Source organism: Podarcis gaigeae, assembly GCF_964106915.1.
Source record: "Podarcis gaigeae genome assembly, chromosome: 6".
Classification (NCBI taxonomy): Eukaryota; Metazoa; Chordata; class Lepidosauria; order Squamata; family Lacertidae; genus Podarcis; species Podarcis gaigeae.
In genome coordinates, this window is record NC_139682.1 from 7,511,595 (window position 1) to 7,537,123 (window position 25,529).

The 25,529-nt window shown below is 45.7% G+C and overlaps 1 protein-coding gene across 5 annotated transcripts in view; it reads left to right on the plus strand.

Moving 5' to 3' along the window:
* Window positions 1-25,529, plus strand: part of LOC310846943 (peroxidasin homolog) — a 78,168-nt gene that overhangs the window by 13,409 nt on the left and 39,230 nt on the right. For 3 of the 5 annotated variants that reach the window (XM_083744108.1, XM_083744107.1, XM_083744106.1), the window contains 3 exons: window positions 5,644-5,715; window positions 16,899-16,970; window positions 19,750-19,821. In XM_083744108.1, coding sequence (XP_083600234.1) covers window positions 5,644-5,715; window positions 16,899-16,970; window positions 19,750-19,821 — 216 coding nt within the window. The other 2 variants (XM_083744110.1, XM_083744109.1) reach the window with 2 other exon arrangements.

Sequence of the window (25,529 nt, forward strand, 5' to 3'; positions counted from 1 at the left end):
TCGCGACAGTCTTCAGTAAAGACCAAGCCTACTGGTTGTTGGAATGAAGTTATATGGCTTTAGTAGAAATGTTATAAGGAATTAAGAATATAATAGATTAACGGAGTATTAAAGGAAAAAATAAGGTTAGAATGTGCTAAGATAATTATAGGATAGAAAACAGAGGAAGATGGAAAGGAATTGCTGAAACAATAAATAGAAGTGGAATACAAAAAGGGAGGTGTGAGGAGGTCACTGAAATAAGTGAATGAAAGATAAGATATCGAAATTGTTTGATGTGTTTTTGTTTTTGTTATGTTTGTTAGTCTAATGTGTTAGTGTTAAGTAGTGTTTTTGTATTGTATTGTATTGTTCTTTTTTTTCTTCTTTCTTTCTTCTTTTTCTGTAGTGTTTAAACTGTTGGAAAAGTAATAAATATTATTTTTTTTAAAAAAAAAAAAAAGACCAAGCCTACTGGCTGCTGTTTTGCTCTGGTATTCCTGACTGGTGTCCTTGTTTTTTGTCCAAGGGAGCCCTCAGATTTCTCGGTTAACACACTCTAACCACTACACCACATTGGCTGCCTTCGTTATTCCGCACATTGCAGTGCATGTCCCCCTTCAGTTTTCTACCACAAAAAAGGCAGGGTTTGGGTGCATCGGAATGCCAGATCAGCTTTGATTTGGGTCCCACCTGGAATGAGCAACGATCTGCGAAGTGCACTCAGACTTCTGGCAGAACAAAAAGCGGCAGGGGAAATGCACACTGGAAAAGCCGGTGTTGCCTAGCCTCCCGGCAAACTTTGTGCCAACAAGGCAGAGTGAAGGCTCAATAAATCTGTCGCCTGGAAGGAAGCGGAGATACTGCAACCCGGACACAGAGCAGAGAGGGGTCAATTCCAGATATCCAGGACTTTCGTTGTGATGCGTAAGGTCACATCCCAGCCCCTACCAATAAGTTTAAAGTGCTCTTGTATACCACTTTAAACAGGTACGACTTCCCCTAAAGAATGCTGGGAACTGTAGTTTGTTAAAGGGTGCTGAGCGTCGCAGGCGCTGTAACTCTCCAATGGTTTGACTTTGCCCACCCTTCATGGTGCGCTATTCCATTGTCTCTCGAGGCAGACGGGTGCCAACAATATTAAACAATGGTATAGCTACAATTCCCAGCATCTTTAACAAACTACGGTTTCCAGGATTCTTTGTGGGTAAAGGTAAAGGGACCCCTGACCATTAGGTCCAGTCATGACTGACTCTGGGGTTACGGCGCTCATCTCACTTTATTGGCCGAGGGAGCTGGCGTACATCTTGCGAGTCATGTGGCCAGCATGACTAAGCCACTTCTGGCGAACCAGAGCAGCGCACGGAAACACCGTTTACCTTCCCGCCGGAGCGGTACCTATTTATCTACTTGCACTTTGACGTGCTTTCGAACTGCTAGGTTGGCAGGAGCAGGGACCGAGCAATGGGAGCTCACCCCGTCGCGGGGATTCAAACCGCCAACCCTCTGATCGGCAAGTCCTAGGCTCTGTGGATTAACCCACAGCGCCACCCGCGTCCCGCGTCTTTGTGGGTAGTGACTGTTAAAGACATAGATGAGTTCTTTACAAATCAGGGCAGGAGATGGGACCTAAGGACCGTACACTTTCTCCCACTTTCTCCTGCCCCTTTCCAGGAAAGTTGGGCAGTGGGGGTTGATAGTACAGAATATCTGGAAGGTGCTAACATGGGAAGATTGCCCCTAGAGCAGTGGTGGCCAAACTTGGCCCTTCAGCTCTTTTGGGACTACAATTCCCATCATCCCTGATCACCGGTCCTGTTAGCTAAGGATGATGGGAGTTGTAGTCCTAAAACAGCTGGAGGGCCAGGTTTGGCCACCACTGCCCTAGGTCCACTGCCCCCCCCAAAAAAATCAATAAAAATAAATAAAAACACAAAGCTGAGGTTCTGCCCTCCTTAACAAAGCCCAGCCCCCCCCTAAAATCCTGGCCACGCCCATTTAACAAGCCACTGCCAAGCGAAAAATCAGCATTTCCCGATGTGTATGTTTATATGCGTGTATCTATCTTTTCTTATCTCTATGGTTCCTCAATACCAGCTTTGCGCGGGCGGGGCCGAGAGCCGGGAAGGCCTCATTTAGCATGCGTTGGGACCATGATGCAATGCGCGCAAGGGAGCCGGTTTTCCCTTCGTCGTTTTCATCGTTAACGCGAACGGCTTCTACTACCGCAGGAGAAACATTGGAGCCACCTTTTCCCCCCCTTTTTCACCTATTAAAAGTGTTTTTAGCGGCCGGGCAAAGAGAAAATATTGGATCACCGTAAACTCAATGGCAGGCGGCCGCGCAGTGGCGGGGCTCGTCGGCTTGGAAAGAGCATACTCTGGTTTCACCTCAGATCGTATAAATCTTTCGCCTTTTACTAAAGATTTCCGTGGGGAGGAACATTTATGAGTTTTCAACTAATTTTTTGAGGCCTTGCTTCGGCAGGGCTGCCTTTATGTGTCAAAAGTTAGAAAATGTGCTTGTAACTTTTTTTTTCATGCTGCGCAGTTTTTGGTGCACTTTCCTAACACTTCCAGGAACGGAATGTGTAGACATTTTCGTTTCTTTGTCATGCGTTTTCTTGCACATTTTTGTATCCATATTTCCTGCTCAACCACCATGTGAGCAGTGCATTTGACCATGTGCAGACTGACCTCACCGTGTTTCATAAACAAGAATAATGTTATACAAATAAGTTTCCCCGTGTCATTTGTATAGCACAAAAATAGCATAATAAACGTGGGAAAATATCTGCAACATATGTTTCGTTCCTAGTGGTCAATGTATAATTTCTTCGTTTATTTTTTTGAAACAATTAGGAAAGTGAATATTTTCCTAATTGTATTTCCTTGGTTTTAAGAGCGGTTGTGTGTGGCTGTAGTGAGAATTTGTTTTTGTGTGTGAGCAGGGTGTGAGTGTGTATTTTTGAATCGGGTTAGCCGGATTGTCCTCACCATGTTGAACAATTGAATGCAGCAATCCAGGCTTCTCACTCTTTTATGTTTCTCTATACATCCTCCCTTTCCCTGCCTCCAATTATTTTTACTATTACCTTGAGTCCCTGTCAGGGGAAAAGGAGGGAAATAAATAAAAATAAATAAATTTATACCCTTCCTTTTTCTCTGACAGGGACTCAAGGCGGGTTACAGAGAAAAATAAGAACAGCTAAAAACAGAGGAGGGCGAAAAAACAACCATTAAAAAACATTGACAGAATTAAATCTCTCCCATCTATTAAAAGCATACAGTTAATTACGGTAAAAACAGCACGGCAGCAGCCCTTCCATCATATTTATTTTTTATTAAAATCATTTCTGCAACTGCCTTTCTTTTCAATGAACTGCCACGGTGGTTTGCAGAACAATAAAGCAGCAGCAATACCTAGCGATATAGCGATAAGATCCAGATCGATGATTAGCAATAAATCAATTAGCATTGATCACTGCAGTATGAGAAACCCGGGAAACGGTTTGGAGAAGAGGTTTGCTTCACCTCCACTGGAGACGTTATACCTTGATAATCTGGAAATTAGACCTTTGGAGTCTTCAGGGCTGAAATCAAAGGTTGATTCTCAAGATTCCTGCACGAATATAGCTCTGTGATTCGATGTGGTTTAACCATCACTTGCGAAAGGGCAATATCACGCTGCTCAGCAACTGTTGTGCATTTTTAGCTTTAAGTGTCACCGAAAAACCCTACACATTTTGTCAAGAAGTTCAGGAAAGGAGGCCTCCGCGCGCACACACACACACACACACTGCTCTGCTGCAGCCTGGAGACCTCCAGATGTTTTGGACCCCAATTCACATCAGCCCCCCAAAAAACATGGCCAGTACTCAATGGTAATGGTCCCAGATTCACCATCCCTGCTCCCATGGGCTTTGCAGGGCAATAGAGCATTGCCACTTCAGGGCTGTCACATGGAAGAGGGGACAAGCTTGTTTTCCCCTGCTCTGGAGAGTAGGACTCTAACCAAGGGCCTCAAGTTACAAGAAAGGAGATTCCGACTAAACGTTTGGGAAAGCCTTTCTGACAGTAAAGGTAAAGGACCCCTGACCATTAGGTCCAGTCGTGACCGACTCTGGGGTTGCGGCGCTCATCTCGCTTTATTGGCCGAGGGAGCCGGTGTACAGCTTCCGGGTCGTGTGGCCAGCAAGACTTAGCCGCTTCTGGCGAACCAGAGCAGCGCACGGAAATGCCGTTTACCTTCCTGCTGGAGCGGTACCTATTTATCTACTTGCACTTTTGTGCGTTTGAACTGCTAGGTTGGCAGGAGCAGGGACCGAGCAATGGGAGCTCACCCCGTCGCGGGGATTCGAACCGCCGACTTTCTGATCAGCAAGCCCTAGGCTCTGTGGTTTAACTCATAGCGCCCCCCGCGTCCCATTCTGACAGTAAGAGCTGTACTAAAGTGGAATGGACTAGCTTGGGAAGCTGTGGACCTTTCTTCCTGGGAGGTTTTTAAGCAGAGGTTGGATGGCCATCTGTCATGGATGCTTTAGCTGGGATTCCTGTATTGCAGGGGGTTGGACTAGATGACCCTTGGCTCCCTTCCAGCTCTGGGGTTCTGTGATTCTAGAGTGGCTAGAGCTGGTGCAGGCCAGAGCCCTGTCGCCTTTCTCAGCAGAAGGCCATACAACACCAAGAATAAGGTATGAATAAGCTTCTAGGGCAGTGGTGGCCAAATTTGGCCCTCCAGCAGTTTTGGGACTACAATTCCCATCATCCCTGGCCACTGGTCCTGCATAAGTGAAATTGCGTAAAATGGGGAGCACCCACTAAACACCCTTTAAATGCCCTCACTGGCACCCGCTCTTCAATCCGTACCAAAAATATTGTATCCAAAAATATCCACAGTTAGATCTGAAGCTTGTTCAGGAGGCTGGAGGGCCAAAGGGGAAGTGGCTGCTGCTTCTGCGCTGCTTCGTATGCCAGCTGTTAAGCGGGCAGGCTGAGCAGCCTAAACTAGGCGTCAGCAAACCTTGTCAGCAGGGGACCGGTCCACTGTCCCTCAGACCTTGTGGGGGGGGGCGGACTATATTGGGGGGGGGGGGATGAATGAATTCCTATGCCCCACAAATAACCCAGAGATGCATTTTAACTAAAAGCACAAATTCTACTCATGTAAAAACACCAGGCAGGCCCCACAAATTACCCAGAGGTGCATTTCAAATTAAAGGGCACATTCTACTCATGTAAAAACATGCTGATACCCGGACCGTCCGCGGGCCAGATTCAGAAGGTGACTGGGCCAGATCCGGCCCCCAGGCCTTAGTTTGCCTACCCATGGCCTAAACAAAGCCCCGCTGGGCCTCCAGTCTTTTTGGAGCTTCCTCTGCCCTCACTGACATCCTCTTTGGGTTCCGGGGAGGATCTCCTCGTGAGCCACAAGGTCTTTCCAGCTCCCTCCCGCCATTTCCCCGTTTGGATTGAATTATTTCCCAGTGCCATGCACAAGTCGGTTGCACGTAAGGGGTGTGTGGAACACCTGTACCAGGCTTTCTGCAGAGAGTGTTTTGGAGATGCATATAGATTTCACGTGTGGACCTGATGTCCGCCACCTCCTGCACTCTTAGAGCCCACATGTGACTGATGGATTGAGAGAGTCTCCTTTGCTTTCCAGGGATTTGCGCTTCAACCGCATCAAAGCCATCCAGCCTGGAGCCTTCAGGAATCTGAAGAACCTCAACACCCTGTAAGTGCTCAATCTTCTTGTACCTAAAATGGGAATCCAAAACCCAGAGGCGCAGCTTAGCTTTGCTCTGTGGGCCGTCCAATCCAAATCTGACAGAAATAACCCCGCTGGCTCGCGCACACAGAGGCGAAGTTCAGAAATGGTATGCTGGGCGGCTTTCAAGCCAACTTTTTTTTTGGCTCTGGCCTCCGTAAGCAGTATCACCTGCTCCGTTGTTTTTGGACAGGTTCGAGTTTGTGTCGGATCTCAGATTTTAAACAGCTGAGGTGCTTGGCTCCAGAAATCGCTGGATCCTCGGAGCACTCTTGGCGAGCCGAGGTCCTTTCAGGATAACAGCACATCTGCAGGCGCCCGGCATGAGTTTGCTTCGAGCGACTTCCATGCTGCGTTCAATTAGGAGGCGGGGAATGAATTAGCACTTGGTACAATCCTACATATGGGTCTGTCGCAGCAGAACCCTCCAGCTACAACCACGCTTCTGCTCACTGGCTCAGTCCCTGGTCTCTTCCCAAAGGACCACCCCAAAGGGCCATCGCCCTTTGGCACCGATCCTTTGGCAATCACCCCGAGACTTTTTCTGGCTCCAGTTGAAATGCCCCAACCCAGATGTTCTTACTGGGTGGCTGCAGTTTCTGGCAGTGGTGCTCCAAACAGGCTTCTTGGGGCAGATGGTCCTCACTGCAGAATGCAAGAAAGTTTTGGGGTTTTTTTGGGGGGGGGTTGACGGTTTAAAAACACAAACCTGTGTGAGTGCCTAGAGGCAGCTGGAGGATGGATGGCGGCTAACAGATGGAATCCTGACGAGACAGAAGTACTGCTTTGGGGGGAACAGGGGGCGGGCAGGTGTGGGGGACTCCCTGGTCCTGAATGGCGTAACTGTGCCCCTGAAGGACCAGGTGCACAGCCTGGGAGTCATTTTGGACTCACAGCTGTCCATGGAGGCACAGGTCAATTCTGTGTCCAGGGCAGCTGTTTATCACCTAAATCTGGTACGCAGGCTGAGACCCTACCTGCTGCAATGTGCTCTACGTGGGGCTACCTTTGAAGGTGACTCGGAAACTGCAATTAATCCAGAATGCGGCAGCTAGACTGGTGACTGGGAGCGGCTGCCGAGACCACATAACACCAGTCTTGAAAGACCTATATTGGCTCGCAGTATGTTTCTGAGCACAATTCAAAGTGTCGGTGCTGACCTTTAAAACCCTAAACAGCCTCAGTCCAGTATACCTGAAGGAGCAACTCCACCCCCATCATTCAGCCCGGACACTGAGGTCCAGCGCCGAGGGCCTTCTGGCCGTTCCCTCATTGCGAGAAGTGAAGTTACAGGGAACCAAATAGAGGGCCTTCTCGGTAGTGGTGCCTGCCCTGTGGAACACCCTCCTATCAGATGTCAAGGAAATAAGCAAATCTTATTTTTAAAAGACATCTGAAGGCAGCCCTGTTTAGGGAAGTTTTTAATATTTAATGCTGTATTGTTTTTAACACTTGATTGGGAGCCACCCAGAGTGGCTGGGGAAACTCAGCCAGATGGGCGGGGTATAAATAATAAATTATTATTATTATTATTATTATTATTATTATTATTATTATTATCCCTTAGCTCCCTTTCAGCAGCAGCTCTCTCAAGGGAGACACGGTCACCTGTGTCTTCTCCTTTTGTGGTTGAGCAAGAGTAGTTGAATTGCTAGGAGGGGTGCAAACTGTAGTCCAGGCATGTCCAACCGGTTGATCGCAATCTACCAGTCGATCGTGGGATGCCTGTGGTCGATCATTGTCATTGCAGGATCCTGATCAATTCCTCCCCCAAAAAGCTCAAGAACTGTGGCTCTTCCACCACAAACAAAGGTCAACAGCTTTGGTATATCCAATGGGTATAAAAAGGTAAAGAGACCCCTGACCATTAGGTCCAGTTGTGGATTACTCTGGGGTTGCGGCGCTCATCTTGCTTTATTGGCCAAGGGAGCCAGTGTACAGCTTCCGGATCATGTGGCCAGCATGACTAAGCCGCTTCTGGCGAACCAGAGCAGCGCACAGAAACGCCATTTACCTTCCCGCCTGAGTGGTACCTATTTATCTACATGCACTTTGACGTGCTTTCGAACTGCTAGATGGGCAGGAGCAGGGACGAGCAATGGGAGCTCATCCCGTCGCGGGGATTCGAACCGCCGACCTTCTGATCGGCAAGTCCTAGGCTCTGTGTTTTAACCCACAGCAACACCCGTGTCCCTTATCCAATGGGTATACTGCCAGCTTATTTATAGTGGGAATAGATCGCAGTCTCTTGGTAGTTGGACGTGCCTGCTGTAGTCAATTAAATACCCTGATCCTTTAAACAGCACCTTTTTAAAGAAAGGGTTGATTATTTCAATGGAAAAACGTGTAGTTTCAAGTGCCATCTTGGAACGTTTTAGTAACAATAATAGTAATTTTATGATTTGCACCCCGCCTATCTAACTGGGTTGCCCCAGCCACTTTGGGCGGCTTTCAACATATAAAAAAGCGTAATAAAACGTTGAACATCAAACAACTTCCCTATAAAGGGCTGCCTTCTAAAAGTCGTAGAGTTATTTGTTTTGCATGCTTGAAATTTCTCACTTCTATATTGCTCTTTCATTGATTTTTGGTTATGCTTTTGTGTTCATGATATATCGCTTGCTTTTTGGACTGTACACCTCTTAGAGGTTTTTGAAATACTGTAGTAAGCAATTCATAAATTCCTTTAAATAAAATAAAATAAATTGGAAGAGTGGTTAGGTGCCGCAGTGGTTAGAGGGTTCGTCGTCACAATCCATTTATTTGTATGTCAGTTCTCCACAGAATTCTGCCCATAGTGGTTCACAGCCTATCAAAAAAACCACAATAAATATAACACTTTTAATAAAAAAATGTATTAGGAACAATAGGAAATAATCTGAATGTCGGTAACGCTAAAGGAAAATTGATTCTACACAGTACTAAAAACAATAGGGCTTTGCAACGGAGCGGGCAGGGATCCACTGGATTTTGTGTCAGCTCTGCTGCCGTTGTGTGACAGCACAAGGCCTGATTTGATCTGGTTAGAATAATAGAATCATATAGTTGGAAGGGACCCCAACCCCCTGCAATGCAGGAATCTGCAGATGGAAGATGTTTTTATTTTTTTAAAAAAAATATTCATTTTATAATGCAAAAAAAGAACACAAACAGAAAAACAAACAATACAAACAAATTATTGTCATAGCCTTATTTTTCTAAACATTGTTAAGTGGGCTTCCCCAAGTCCCACCAATCTGATTTTCATTTTACTTCATCTTTAGCAGTTTACATATATCATAATTTGTAACCATCTTTTTTTAAATCATACTTAAAATAACTTCGAGGGATGCGGGTGGCGCTGTGGGTTAAACCACAGAGCCTAGGACTTGCCGATCAGAAGGTCGGTGGTTCGAATCCCCGTGACGGGGTGAGCTCCCGTTGCTCGGTCCCTGCTCCTGCCAACCTAGCAGTTCGAAAGCACGTCAAAGTGCAAGTAGATAAATAGGTACTGCTCCGGCGGGAAGGTAAACAGCGTTTCCGTGTGCTGCTCTGGTTTGCCAGAAGCGGCTTAGTCATGCTGGCACATGACCCGGAAGCTGTACGCCGGCTCCCTCGGCCAATAAAGCGAGATGAGCACCGCAACCCCAGAATCGGCCACGACTGGACCTAATGGTCAGGGGTTCCCTTTACCCTTTACCTTAAAATAATTTCACATTTTATCACTTACAAATAATACTATTTTAAAATACACTATCTTCTACTTCTAACCCTACAGTCTATATCCACTTCCAAAGCTATTCTTTGGATTTAAATATTAACATATTTTTTTCAAATATTCCTTAAACTTCTTCCAGTCTTCTTCCACCGTCTCTTCTCTCTGGTCTCGGAGTCTCCCGGTCTGTTCGGCAAGTTCCATATAGTCCATCATCTTCATCTGCCATTCTTCGATAGTTGGTAAATCTTGTTTCACGGATGGAAGATGTAAAGTCCCACCAGGTTGGGGGGCATCTATTATCATCATCATTCTTACCCCACATTTTACCCAGATTTGGGGACTCAGCTAAACAGCTGCAAATATAACATTTTACGTGCATTATACAAATGTGACACTAGATGGTGATGGTGAGCTCATGGCAAATTCAATATATTTTTCAAAATGCTTCTTTAAAAAAGCATTTTCACAGCATGTTTTTTTAATGTGAGCAGATTCCACTCCGGACTTGCAAAATTAAAACGACGCAGATAAAATACAAAAAAAGCTTTAAAAAAACATATAAAAGATTCTTTTTTTAAAAAAAAACAACCCTATAATATAATTAAAACAATATTAAAAACAAAAACAAAATACGGATGATGAAAACAGCACAGCACTGTTAAAACCCCTTTCAGTAAAAACAAAACAAAAAAAGCAGTCAGTTGCCAATGATCTGTTTCGAACTGGGTGAGGAAGTCTGGGTAATTTTTTTAAAAAAGGATTGGATCAAGGGATCTGTGGCCAACTCGTAGCGGGAGAGCCAAGAATGTTATCACCCTCTTCTCTTGCCCAGTGCCACAACACAAATGCAGAGGGACGTTGGTGGAGGAGAACAATTTTCGCCGGATATTAAATCCTCCCTGTGGGAACAGATGGCTAATTGTTTCTTGCCACAGCCTAATTGCGTATAATCTAAAATACTGGCTGGTCCCGTTTGGCTTAGCCGGCCTGCTTTGTTTGCGGTTGCCATGGCAACCCCGGGATGATGCCTCCACTCCAAGCGAAGAACTGGAACGCCACACGATGGTAGAGATGATGATAGTAAGGCATCAGGACAGTCGGTCAGATCCCTCCCCCTTTGAGTTTTACTGTGAGTCAGTGGGACAGGAATGAACTTGATTCAGGCTGCAGTTCCCACAGGAAGCTGCTTGTGGGGGATAGATCCAGCCCCATAGAACCAACATGCTTAACTCTGATTAAGGTTTGCCCTGTCTCACCAGAGTGGTGCATGCTCTAGTTATCTCCCGCTTGGATTACTGCAATGCGCTCTACGTGGGGCTACCTTTGAAGGTGACCCGGAAACTACAACTGTTATGTACTGAGTTGAATAGGATCCAAAAGGCATCAGTCTGATTGGTCCTAGAACTATAGGATTCAGAATGCTGCAGTCTGATTGGTCCTAGAACAATAGGATTCAGAATGCAGCAGTCTGATTGGTCCTAGAACAATAGTACCCAGAATGCTGCAGTCTGATTGGTCCACAGGAGCCACCCAATCCAGCTCCAGGTGGAAGTGAATCCGCAACCTGATTGGCCTACAGGTGAATCCCGGAATTAGCCAATCACGTGGGGCCCATTGTGTAAATAATGCATATAAAGCAGACATTCCATTCCTCCTCATCACTATGAGCTGAATAAAGAGCATGAAATCCATTCTCGACTCAGAGTATATTTCAACAACTAATCCAGAATACGGCAGCTAGACTGGTGACTGGGTGCCGTCACCGAGACCACATAACACTAGTCCTGAAAGACCTACATTGGCTCCCAGTATGTTTCCGAGCACAATTCAAAGTGTTGGTACTGACCTTGAAAGCCCTAAACAGCCTCGGTCCAGTATACCTGAAGGAGCGTCTCCACCCCCATCATTCTGCCTGGACACTGAGGTCCAGTTCCGACGGCCTTCTGGCGGTTCCCTCACTGCAAGAAGCCAAGTTACAGGGAACCAGGCAGAGGGCCTTCTCGGTGGTGGTGCCTGCCCTGTGGAACGCCCTCCCACCAGATGTCAAGGAAATAAGCAACTATCTGGCTTTTAGAAGACACCTGAAGGCAGCCCTGTATTAGGAAGTTTTTAATGTTTGATGTTCTGTTATGTTTTTATATGTGTTGGAAGCCACCCAGAGTGGCTGGGGCAACCCAGTCAGATGGGCAGATGATGATGATGGTCATCATCATCATCATCATCATGGGAGAGTGAAGAACCAGCCTAGGTGAGCCACAGCAGAGGTCTCCTCTAGAATAGTAGAGAACCTTGCTGTTCCACAGCAAACTTTTCGTTTGCCAAAGAGAGAAGTGCAATGCCAAAAAGATTAGCTTGGAATCCACAACCGCAAGGGTTTTCTCTTGTGCTTCGGGGCTGGAAAGGAATGTTATGACAACGATGGCGAAAACAGTGCTGAAAGGTAAAAAAGAGTCCAGACTGTGGAGAGGATCCTATTCTATCCGTCCTCCTGACCTTGCCTGCAGAGCTTGATTTGCCTTCCTTTGGGCCGCGGAGCTTGCTGGTCTTCCAGCTCTGACCCAGTTAGAGAGGCAGACAAAATTCCAAATGGCACCACAGGAGAATTCTGAAGCAGATAAGACATTTCTCTCCCTCCCCCCCACCCTCCTCTTTGGCAGGATGCAAAACAAACACATTAATTTAAGGGCCTGGCTACATAAGGTGGCAGGATTTGGCCTGGTCCAGTCATTCTTCAGTGGATCTTTTGCAAAAATGCAGTTACATAGCACCCTGATCCAGAACAGGGTCATGCTGCTCTGGCGGTGAGAGTTTAAGTCCAATCCAAATTTATCCTTTATTTATTTAATGTCATTTGTATCCTGCCTTCCTCCCAGCGCAGGACTGGAGGTGGCTCGGAGCATAAATTAAGCCAGGTGCAAACTAATAATAATAATAATAATAATAATAATAATAATACACTGGGCAACAATTTTTTACTTTTTGAATGTTGTCTAGATTTCTACAACTGATTTAGGGTATTTTTGCACTGCTGAATCAGGAAATGGCATCCGTTTCTCTCCATCAGGTCAGGTTTACTGTAAACTGAATGGTGGGCATTGATAAAGGTAAGTACACGTAAATTGCATGTTGCTTCACCATTTTTCAAACTTCAGGGCTTGAACTTCCGTTTCTTGGAACTCCTGGAATGCTCAGCGGCAGGGAGGTCTCTCTTCAGAGTCCAACAGTAGTCAGCCATCATGACTGCGTCCCAGCGGCCCTGATACCTGGTCTCCATCTCTTTCATGTCCTGGTGGAATCTCTCCCCCTGCTCGTCACTCATTGAACCCAGGTTCTCAGGAAACCGGTCCATATGTGAAAATAGGTAGTGCATCTTGACGCTCATGTTGCAGCCCAGGTTTCTGAAAGCAGTCAGCATGTTGTTGACAAGTTCTGCGTAGTTTCTGGCCTTATTGTTGCCAAGAAAGTTCTTCACTACCAGGTCAAATGCCTTCCACGCTTCCAGTTCAACTTCATTCATTGAGTTTCCGAACTCTGGATCTCTGATGAGCTGACGGATCTAAGGACCGTCAAAGATGCCAGCTTTCAACTTCTCCATGGTCAATCCTGGAAAAGCCTGGCACAAGTAAGTGAAGCAGTCACCATCCTTGTCCAGAGCCTTGGTGAACTGCTTGATTAAGCCAAGCTTGATGTGCAGCGGTGGGAAGAGTATTCTGTCTCTGTCCACCAGAGGGTCGTTGATGACGTTCCTTTCTTTGCAAGGCACCAATTCCTCCCGCACAGGCCAGTCCTTCTTTGTGTAATGCTGAGCACAGTCCCTACTATCCCACATGCACAGAAAACATGGGTACTTGGTGAAGCCAGACTGTTGTCCCAACAAAAAGTTCACTATCTTCAGGTCAACACAAATAAACCAGTTACAGATAGGTAGCCGTGTTGGTCTGCCATAGTCAAAACAAAATAAAAAAATTCCTTCCAGTAGCACCTTAATGACCAACTAACTTAGTTCTAGGTATGAGCTTTCGTGTGCATGCACACTTCTTCAGATACACTGAAACAGAAGTCACCAGACCCTTCTATATAGTGAGATAAAGGAAATAGACTGGAAAGAGAAGCTGCTGAATTGCAACTTATTACCAAACTTAAAACCATAGAGAGACCTGGTCTGAACAAAGACATTGGATTCTTATCTCATTATACATGACAAAGCCATTTTTCACCTTCTCACCCCTTGCTTTTTCCTGTAAGACCTATTGCAGTCGTTAAGAGTCGTCAACAGGCTCATCACAGCTATCTGCCAATCACCCATTCCCACCACCCTTCTGAGTAATACCTCTCCCCACCTTCTCACTATATAGAAGGGTCTGGAAACTTCTGTTTCAGTGTATCTGAAGAAGTGTGCATGCACACGAAAGCTCATACCTAGAACTAACTTAGTTGGTCTTTAAGGTGCTACTGGAAGGAATTTTTTTATTTTGTTTTGACAAATAAACCACTTATGCTGATCATAACCAATTTTCTCCAGCACATACTTCACCGCTTCAGAGTTCTCCTTCAGTGTACTCGAGTGAGCCAGGGGTATAGAGGCAAACTGGTTGCCGTTGTGTAGCAGAACACATTTCGGTGATCACTTGCTGCTGTCAATGAACAGTCTCCAATCTTTGGGTTCGTACTGTGGCACTCCAAGCTTGAGCAGAAGCTGCGCAATATCTGCACAGTACACCAAGTCCTTCTCTTCCGAGAAAAAACGGAGGTACTCTTGATGCCTGTTGTGGAGGAAGTTGATGTGAGAACTGTCAGAGAGGAGGTTGTTTTCCTTCAATCTGGATGCCAACAGTTCGGCAGAGTCCTTTGACAAGCTGAGGTCGCAAACTAGATCATTCAACTCCTTTTGGGAAAATGGATGTGGAGCATCATCTTCTTCATGTCCTTTCAACACTGGAGGCATCTTCGTCACTAATGTCAGAAAGTTCTCCGAAGATAGGCACTGGAATTTCATCACAATGAGCTACAGGACGACGTGCTGATTGAAGATCAGGATACTTGAGGCTGCTCCTGTTCTTTCTGTTGATCTCACCAATTTATGAAGCCGCACCAATTTATGGAAGATTCTGAGGTTTTATGACTTCAAACTGATCCCTTTTCGACATAATCACCCAGAACTATCGGACCTGAATACTTCTTGTCATTAAAATAATCATTTCCAATCAAAACAATTATTCGACATGGCATTTTACCCCCACCAACTTCTTCTAAAATGCTCCACACAAGCGTACATGTGAACAAAAACGTAAAAAAATGACATGTGGCCATAGCTCAAAAACTTGACCTGATTGAGCAAAACCAATGTGATTTTTGGATTCAGCGCATCAGATTCGTCCTAAATCAACTGAAAAAACACAGACAACAAATTTGTTGTTGACCAGTGTATAATAATTTATTATTTGTACCCCGCCCATCTGGCTGGGTTTCCCAGCCACTCTGGGCAGCTTCCAACAAAGATTAAAAATACATCAAAATGTCACACATTAAAAACTTCCCTGAACAGGGCTGCCTTCAGATGTCTTCTAAATGTCAGGTAGTTGTTTATTTCTTTGACGTCTGATGGGAGGGCGTTCAACAGGGCAGGCGCCACTACCGAGAAGCCCCTCTGCCTGGTTCTGTGTAGCTTTGCTTCTCGCAGTGAGGGAACCGCCAGAAGGCACTTGGCACTGGATCTCAGTGTCCCTGCAGAATGATGGGGGTAGAGATGCTCCTTCAGGTATACTGGGCTGAGGCTGTTTAGGGCTTTAAAGGTCAACACTAACACTGTGAATTGTGCTCGGAAATGTACTGGGAGCCAATTTAGGTCTTTCAAAACCGGTGTCATGTGGTCTCGGCAGCCGCCCCCAGTCACCAGTCTAGCTGCCACATTCTGGATTAGTTGTAGTTTCCGGTTCACCTTCAAAAGTAGCCCCACGTACAGCGCATTGCAGTAGTCCAAGTGGAAGCTAACCAGAGCATGCACCACTCTGGCAAGACAGTCCGCGGGCAGGTAGGGTCTCAGCCCGCGTACCAGATGGAGCTGATAGATAGCTGTCCTGTGCCTCCATGGACAGCTGTGAGTCCAAAATGACTCCCAGGCTGCGCACCTGGCCCTTCAGGGGCACAGTTACCCCATTCAGAACCAGGGAGTCCTCCACACCAGCCCACCTCTTGTCCCCCAAAAAACAGTACTTCTGTCTTGTCAGGATTCAACCTCAAACAAAAACACACAATGAGCATAAATATTAGAAAACAATTAAATAAGAAACTGTATTGAAAACCTTGGTGAGAACACTTAAAAGCACACACACACACAAGCCTAAGACCCAGCCTAAGAAGACGCTGTCACAACAGCCAGCTGTTGGCCGAAGGCCAGTCAAGATAAAAAAAAAAGGAAAACAGCGAAGGAGATGGGCTGTCCTCTTGTGGAAGGGAGTTCCACAGTCTTGGAGCAGCCTCTGAGAAGGCTCTCTCTCATGGCCTCACCAATCTCATACCCTCCAACATTTCTCCAATGAAAATAAGGACGTTCCATTCCATAATGATAGCTTTGCTTTTCATACCCCACACATCTTAATGGGTTGCCCCAGCCACTCTGGGCAGCTTCCAACATATATGAAAAAACATAACAAAACATTAAACATTTTTAAAAAAAACCCTACCCTGTACAGGATTCCCTTCAGATGACTCGGGAGTCGGATAACCTAGGGCTGCCATATGTCTGGATTTCTGCAGACATTATCAGGATTTCAAAGGCAGAATTGATGTCCGGGCCGAATTGTCCTGAATCTTAGGCAAGTCAATTTTTGGGGCATTTTTGTAGAAACCCACCAAAATTGTTGAGTTATTTTTAAAGGGAAATTGCCCCCGACGCCATTTTTACACCCTAGCGTGCAAGCCTAGCCTGTGCTGGTTTTTACCTTTTGAAACATGGCAACCCTAGGATATATCTCCATACCCTCCAACATTTATTCAGTAAAAATAGGAACATCCTTAGGAAATGAGGGACATTCTGGGATCAAATCAGAAAACCGGGATGGCTTCTCTAAAGCAGGGACGTCCCTGGAAAACAGGGACGCTTGGAGTTTCTGCAGTCGTAATACGGAGCCTGCTGCCTTCAAAGCAATGCATTTGTTATGTAGTGAAGTTTCACCCTGGGCCAGCAGGGGGATACTGTATATAGTTTTCACTCAGGTCTGTAGATAGTTTTCCCTCAGGTCCGCGTCAGTTATTTTAGGCGGGAACTCTGGGCTGTTGTTACAATGTTGACAGCCGGCTGCCTATAAAAGCAGGCCGGCTGAGCTGTTTGCAGTCAGTTCTATTCCAGCTTACGAAATAAAGAGCTATTTGGAGAAATCGCTGGTCATCGGCTATGTCAACCCACAACTTAACAGCATTAATGTGTGCCTTCCCTTCCCTTATTTTCTCACAGGCTTTTGAACAACAACCTGATAAAGCAAATTGCACGAAGATCCTTCGAAGGACTTGACAGCTTGAAATACCTGTAAGTGTCTGTAAGGAGGCCCAGTGTGACAACAGCCTCTGAACATTAGTAGCGGGAAAGTGAAACACTGCTGATACTTTACATCCTGCTACACACATGTGCATAGTAAATATTGAGCAGGAAAATAAATTGCAGCTGCATATTTTTTTTCTTAATTATTCATATGTCATTAGACAGGGCCTTCTTGGTGGTGGCTCCCAGGTTGTGGAATACCCTCCCTCCTTATTGACTTTCAGATGGAGCTTGTAAAAATTCCTGTTCACCCAGGCATTTGGTGGCTGAAAATTCCTGCTCCTGGCAACCACAACAATTTTTAGCTGTGAGGGTATGCAACCATTTTACCCGTTATTAGATTTTTTTGGTGGTTTTTAGGTTTTACACATTTCAAGATATTTTAAATTACTTTAAAATGATTTAGTCATGTTGTTACATTATTCTTGTATTGTTGTACAACTTTTCTCTGCTCTGGGCTCCTTTGGGAGGAAAGCCCAGATATAAATTTAATCATTAAATTAATTAAGTAATTGATCAGCAGAACACAATTAGATAAACTGGTTTTTTCATGTCGCTAAGCCAGAAAAGAAGTTTGGATCATCCACTGCCTGCCCTGTGTTTTTGCGTTTGCTTTGCCAAACTTCATACCCATCTCTTTTTCCCCTCGAGGGGACGGAAAAGCAGCTTGAAGTGTGTCTGATTTTTATTTTTGAAAAATCTCGGGCAGGAAAAGGATTAGCTATGCACATAACCTCCACTCCCCTTCTCAGCAGGACTGGCGCCAGCAGCAGACATCCTCATTCAGCTGCCAAGGGGTCCTGCCCAGCGCTTTTGGCACCATTGCCCTGGGCCTCCCCTCCTCCAGGGCTCCTTCGTTAAATGAGCACCAGGTGGTCTTCGTTGCAATTGCACCCTGGAGTGACATTGCGGCACAGCGGGGCATGATGGGAAATTGCAACGGCAGCTGGCCTTTTGCTCATCCTCCTCTTCCAGCAAATATTCACTTGTGTCGGGTGGTGGTGGGAGTTTATTGTCGCCAAGTGCTGCAAACACGGCCCGCAAAGACCTGGGCATTCTAGTGCTGCCTTCGCCCATCTGAAGCCCGCCAGATTGTTGTGGACTACTGCTGCCTTGAAGGGACGTGGGTGGCGCTGTGGGTTAAACCACAGAGCCTAGGACTTGCCAATCAGAAGGTCGGCGGTTGAAATCCCTGTGACGGGGTGAGCTGCTGTTGCTCGGTCCCTGCTACTGCCAACCTAGCAGTTCAAAAGCACATCAAAGTGCAAGTAGATAAATAGGTACCGCTCCGGCGGGAAGGTAAACGGTGTTTCCGTGCGCGGCTCTGGTTCTCCAGAAGCGGCTTAGTCATGCTGGCCACATGACCCGGAAGCTGTACGCTGGCTCCCTCGGCCAGTAAAGCGAGATGAGCACTGCAACCCCAGCGTCAGCCACGACTGGACCTAATGGTCAGAGGTCCCTTTACCTTTACCTTACTGCTGCCTTGAGCCCCAAGCCAGCACCACTGAGAGAGAGAGATAAAACTTTATTCGCATTAGCCAATGGCCATAGCAACAGTAAAACATTACAGTATACGCAGAAAAGGAAATTTGATATAAAAGCACAATTTAAAGTCCTGAAGCAGCAGTCAGTTAGTGGCCCTTATTCTGATTGCCCCTGCTATGAACCTAGCAGCCTTTGCTGTTATCTGCTCATTTTGATCTGATAAAAGAAAGGACATTGTGGCAGTGGCTGAGCGCCCTGGGATGGCTAGTAGGAGTTTGGTGATGATCTCGTTCCTCAGGTCTTTGTAGAGCCAGCACCACTGAAGATCAAAATATCTGGAAGGAACCAGGTTTGAGGAAGGTTGCCTAGTGCCTCCTAAACCACGACGGGGAGGTTCAGACACTACGGTGGCAGATAAATTTCTAAGGATGGAATTAAAGAATCATAGAGTTGGAAGGGGGGGGTCATCTAAGTCCAACCCCCTGCAATGCAGGAATATGCTGCTGACCCATACAGGGATCGAACCTGCAACCTTGGCATTGTCAGCACCACGCTCTCACCGAAAGAGCTATCCAGGCCAGCCAATAGTTACCTCTGTTTTGTTATTTATTTACCTATTGCCTGCCATTCACCCTACAGTCCCAGGGCAGGTTGCAGCATTGAAACACGACACTTAAAACCATTCAAAACAACTTACCACCATAAAAATAAGGGAGGTCCTCAAAACATACGCCCCGAGTGTCAAAAGCCAGGGTGAAGAGGTGCATCTCCGGAATTATCCAAAAGCTGTATAATGACGGTGCCAAACGCACCTCTGTGGGTAGGGGCTTTCACATTTTGGGGCCACCACCGAAAAAGCCCTCTCCCAGGCAATGCCGATACACAGGGCCCTGAACCTTTGAAGGTGGAGGAACTACCACAAGGGCATCCTCTGTTGATTTCATCACTCTATAGGGTCTCTCATGTATTTGGGGCTTGAGTCATTTAGGGCTTTAAGCACTAGTGCGAGTGGATTGAATTGGGCCCTGGAACAAACTGGCAACCAGAGCAGCTGTTTTAAAACATGGCTTACGTGTGGTCTCAATGGGATGCCAGCCAGCAGTCTGGCTGCTGCATTTTGGACCAAACTGGAGTTTTTGAGTTGTCTCCAACTCAAGAGTGCATTGTAATAATATGATTTTAGGCTGTTGCATCCAATGCAGTCCTCCTGTTAGCCAGCCAGAAAGCTTTCCTCAACCGATGTAATTTTATTCTCCTTTTCCGCTCTCCCTCTCTTTGCAAGCTACCTTTACAAGAATGAAATACAGAGCATCCAGCAGCATGCATTCAAGGGCCTTTCTTCCCTGGAACAGCTGTAAGTTGGCCGAGGTTTGTGTTGGAAATTGCATGGAGACGAGGGATGGAATTTCGCCTCTGGATTCCTGCCAGCCCCCTGAGACACCATCTGCAAGCGCTCCTTAGAGTCCCGAGAAACTGAGCTTTGATTGAAAAATGAAATAAAAGTAATATGTTTTTATTTATTTACTCTTAGGTATTCCTAGGCTGCTTTTCTGGGCAGCGCCGACTCAAGGCAGCTTGCAAACGTTTCTAGTTATCGTGGTGATGTTGTTGTTGTTGTTTAGTCGTTTAGTCGTTTAGTCGTGTCCGACTCTTTGTGACCCCATGGACCAGAGCAGGCCAGGCACTTCTGTCTTCCACTGCTTCCCACAGTTTGGTCAAACTCATGCTGGTAGCCTTGAGAACACTATCCAACCATCTTGTCCTCTGTCGTCCCCTTCTCCTTGTGCCCTCTATCTTTCCCAACATCAGGGTCTTTTCCAGGGAGTCTTCTCTTCTCATGAGGTGGCCAAAGTACTGGAGCCTCAGCTTCAGGATCTGTCCTTCCAGTGAGCACTCAGGGCTGATTTCCTTCAGAATGAATCGGTTTGATCTTCTTGCAGTCCATGGGACTTTTAAGAGTCTCCTCCAGCACCATAATTCAAAAGCATCAATACTTCAGCTATCAGCCTTCTTTATGGTCCAGCTCTCACTTCCATACATCACTACTGGGAAAACCATAGCAATAGTCATCGTGGTGATAGAGCTACTTTTAAACATCTCCTGCTTTTTAAGCTTTTGTGTTGAGCTTTCTGTCACTCATGTTAATCCACGTAACTTGAGGATGATGATTTCAGAAGTAGATTGCTTCAGAGCACTGGTTGGGCAACTCCTAAAGATGATCTTATCACGAAAAGCATCGCTTGTTAATTTCTGCTTTGCAAATGGCCATGCAAAGCACAACTGAAGGTCTGCACCATTTGTTTTAACATTCTGGCCAATTGACCACCAGTTGCCACCTGTCTGTAAGGATCTTCTGGGGAAGATCTAGAATAATATAATTGTAGAGTTGTAAGGGACCCTATGGGATGCGGGTGGCGCTGTGGGTTAAACCACAGAGCCTAGGACCTGCCGATCAGAAGGTCAGAGGTTCGAATCCCCGCAACGGGGTGAGCTCCCGTTGCTCGGTCCCTGCTCCTGCCAACCTAGCAGTTCGAAAGCACGTCAAAGTGTAAATAGATAAATAGGTACCACTCTGGCGGGAAGGTAAATGGCATTTCCGTGCGAGATGAGCACTGCAACAACCCCAGAGTCAGCCATGACAGGACCTAATGGTTAAGGGTCCCTTTACCTTTACTTTAAGGGGCCCTAAGGGTCATCTATCCAACCCCCTGCAATGCAGGAATCTCAACTAAAGAGGCCTCTACTTGATGCCCAAGAGAACTACTGCCAGTCAATATTGAGCTGGACCAGAGGTTTTCGACCTTTTTGAGTCCACGGCTCCCTTGACCAACTACATTCTTTCCACAGCTCCCCTGTGGGCCCGAGGAACCCAGCTATGTCACCCCTTGCCTGCAGAGCTGGCAGCCTTTCACCCTTTTTCAAACACCCTCTCTTGGGGAGTGTTCCCTCAGCCTCCTTCCCCCTTTCCTTGGGAGTCTTCCACTGCTGCCACCCTAGTCTCTCAGCTGCCCTCACCCCCAAGAAAGGTGCCCCCCAGAGGCACCATTCGCCTGCGGAGCTTATAGTCAGGGCTGCTGCAATAAACAGCTGTGCAAGCCTTTGGGAGGCAGAGATGCAAGAGGGCACCAGAAGAGGGAGGGAAGGAAAGAGGGACAGAGGCCAGTGTTGCCCACGGCACCCCTGGCCATCATTCAAGGCACCCCAGAGTGCCACAGCACTCGGGTTGAAAACCACTGAGCTAGACATACCAATGACCGGACATAGTATATGGCAGCCTCTTAGGTTTCTCTTGCATCAGGGGTCAGCAAACCTTTTCAGCAGGGGGGCAGTCCACTGTCCCCTCAGACCTTGTGGGGGGCCAGACTAAATATTGAAAAAAGAAATGAACAAATTCCTGTGCCCCACAAATAGCCCAGAGATGCATTTTAAATAAAAGGACCCATTCTACTCATGTGAAAACACGCTGATTCCTGGACCGCCTGCGGGCCAGATTTAGAAGGCAATTGGGCCGGATCCGGCCCCTGGGCCTTAGTTTGCCTACCCATGTCTTATGCACACCCCTCCTCAGCCAGCCATGTTTTGTGTCAGAGTTGGAGCCAAACACAGGCCAACGATAAAAGAAGCAGATCTCCATTGTCAGTGAAGTTCACTCTTTATTCAAGGTAACAAACATAGAACTCAGTGGCCTTTCCCTTCTGGGGCAAATCCCAGGTCTGAAGGTCCTTGCCTTCCATCCTTTCTAAGGCGGCTCCTCTGCCAGATGTTTCCCAAGCAAATTGCATCTGCATACCTCTGCTATTCTCATCACTCTGTGCGTTCTTGGAGACCGGTGAGAAGGGCACTGGCAGAGGAAGAGAGGGTGGGGGGAGCGCACTGCCCCCAGCACCACGATCCTGGTGGGGTGCCATTGCGGCTGGGGCCCCCCCCTCGCTGGACACCATACCCTTGGGACACGCATCATGAAGCTCCGCCCCGGGCTAAGGCGAGCTTGTCGCAGCAGGAGAGGCAGACGCCTTAGATCAGTGGTTCTCAACCTGTGGGTCCCCAGATGTTGTTGGACTACAAATCCCATCATCCCTGAGGTCTGGTCTTGCTAGTTAGGGGTGATGGGAGTTGTAGTTCAACAATATCTGGGGACCCACAGGTTGAGAAAGGCTGCCTTAGATTCTTCTGCAGTCTCTTGACCTCCTTCCTCTGCTTCAGCCTCTGTGTCTGCACCGCTTCCTGTCACAGGCTCTTCCTGCTCACAAAACCCTGTTGCCCCTTTGGGATCCATCACCTCCTCCCACCCATCTTTCCCCTCTGACCTCTCCCCAATGCCCCACCACCAATCCCCTGGCTCTGAGCCTTCTTCCTCTGGGGGTTCCCTTGGCGGGGGTCCCCGGCTGGTGCCTCCCACCTCTCCTCTGTGTTTTTTTTTAATAAGATATTTATTAACATTTTCACAAGTTTTATAAAACACAAAAATCACACAAAAAAGACACAAAAAGTATAAAAAAGAAAAAAGAAAAACAAAAACAAAAACAAACAAAAATCACATGTATAATTTCATTCCCTTATATTCGTGAAAATAACTTTCCCGACCTCCTCATACCTCTCCTTACTGCACTCCATTCTCTAATTAGTTTGTCTTCAACAAATCCTTCCCTTAGTTTAGATTAAACTTCTTAACAATTCTTTCCATATTGCATAATGATTACAGCTAGCAACCCCTTAATTTCAGAATCAGCATCATCTTAACATTCAATGATTTTACAATATTTCTTAATATAATCTTTAAATTTCTTCCAATCTTCTTCCGCAGTCTCTTTCCCTTGTTCTCGGATTCTGCCAGTCATCTCTGCCAGTCCCATATAGTCTAAAACTTTCATCTTCCATTCTTCCACGGTGGGTAGTTCTTCTGTCTTCCAATACTTTGCAATAAGTATTCTTGCTGCTGTTGTAGCATACATGAAAAAAAGTCCTATCCTTCTTTGACACCAATTGGCCGACCATACCCAGGAGAAAGGCCTCTGGTTTCTTTAAGAAGGTATATTTAAGTACCTTTTTCATTTCATTATAAATCTTCTCCCAGAAAGCCTTAATCCTTGGGCACGTCCACCAAAGGTGAAAGAATGTTCCTTCTGTTTCTTTACATTTCCAGCATTTATTGTCAGACAAGTGGTATATTTTTGCAAGCTTGACTGGGGTCATGTACCACCTATAAATCATTTTCATAATATTTTCTTTTAAGGCATTACATGCCGTAAATTTTATACCGGTGGTCCATAACCGTTCCCAGTCTTCAAACATAATGTTATGACCAATATCTTGTGCCCACTTGATCATAGCTGATTTAACTGTTTCATCCTGCGTATTCCATTCCAACAGCAAGTTATACATTTTTGACAAATTCTTAGTTTTGGGTTCTAAGAGTTCTGTCTCCAATTTCGATTTCTCCACCTGAAAACCATTTTTCCTATCGGACTTAAACACCTCCATTATTTGATAATAATGGAGCCAGTCTCGCACTTTATCCTTCAGTTTCTCATAACTCTGCAATTTCAGTTTATCCCCCTCCTGTTCCACAATTTCCCAATATTTCGGCCATTTGGACTCCATATTTAATTTTTTCACAGCCTTTGCCTCCATTGGGGATAACCACCTAGGGGTTTTGTTTTCCAGCAAGTCTTTATACCTGATCCAGACATTGAACAATGCTTTCCTGACAATATGATTTTTAAAAGCTTTATGAGCTTTAACCTTGTCATACCACAAATATGCATGCCACCCAAAGGTATTGTTGAACCCTTCTAAGTCCAAAATATCTGTATTCTCAAGAAGTAGCCAATCCTTCAACCAGCAGAAGGCTGCTGATTCATAATAAAGTTTAAAGTCTGGAAGGGCAAGCCCCCCTCTTTCTTTAGCGTCAGTTAGTATCTTAAATTTTATTCTGGGCTTTTTGCCCTGCCAGACAAACTTGGAAATGTCTTTTTGCCACTTCTTGAAACAGTCCACCTTATCCATAATTTGCAATGTTTGGAACAAAAATAACATTCTCGGCAAAACATTCATCTTTATAGCTGCAATTCGACCCAACAAGGAAAGCTTCAGCTTTGACCAAATTTCTAGATCTTTTTTCACTTCTGTCCAGCATTTTTCATAATTGTCTTTAAATAGATTCAGATTTTTAGCTGTCATGTTAATCCCCAAATATTTCACTTTCTTGACCACAGTTAAACCTGTCACATTCTGAAACTTCTCCCTTTCAATAGGTTTTAAATTTTTCTCTAAAACCTTAGTTTTAGTTTTATTCAATTTAAATCCTGCCACTTGACCAAAATCTTGAATTATTTCCAAAACCCTTTTTGTACTAGATTCTGGCTCTTGTAAAGTAAGTACCAAGTCATCTGCAAATGCTCTCAGTTTGTATTGTTTGGCTCCGACCTGAACCCCTTTAACCACCTGGTCCCTTCTAATCATGTTTAACAAAACCTCCAGGACAGATATAAAAAGTAATGGAGAGATTGGGCACCCCTGACGTGTTCCCTTTTCTATCTTAAACTCTTCTGTAATCACATTATTGACAATTAACTTTGCTTTCTGTTCTGAATATATTGCACCAATACCGTTTTCAAACCCTTGGCCTACCCCCATCCCCTGAAGGTTCTTCTTCATAAAGCTCCAGGAGATATTGTCAAAGGCTTTCTCCACGTCCACAAATATCAAAACTGCTCTAGTATTTATATTAGTTTCTAACATCTCCAAAATTTCAATTATATTCCTCACATTATCTGAAATATGTCTTCTCGGGAGAAAGCCCGCTTGGTCCCCATGGATCTCGACCATCAAAACTTTCTTAAGTCTCTTAGCCAAAATGTCTGCAAATATTTTATAATCCACATTCAATAACGAGATGGGACGGTAGTTCTTAAGTTGGGTCTTTTCTGTCTCTGTCTTCGGTATTAGTGTAATAAAAGCCTCTTTCCACGACTCCGGTGCCTTCTTTCCCTTCCAAGATTTCATTACAAACTTCCTTCATTGGTTGTATTATCCATTCCTTCAACATCTTATAATATTTGG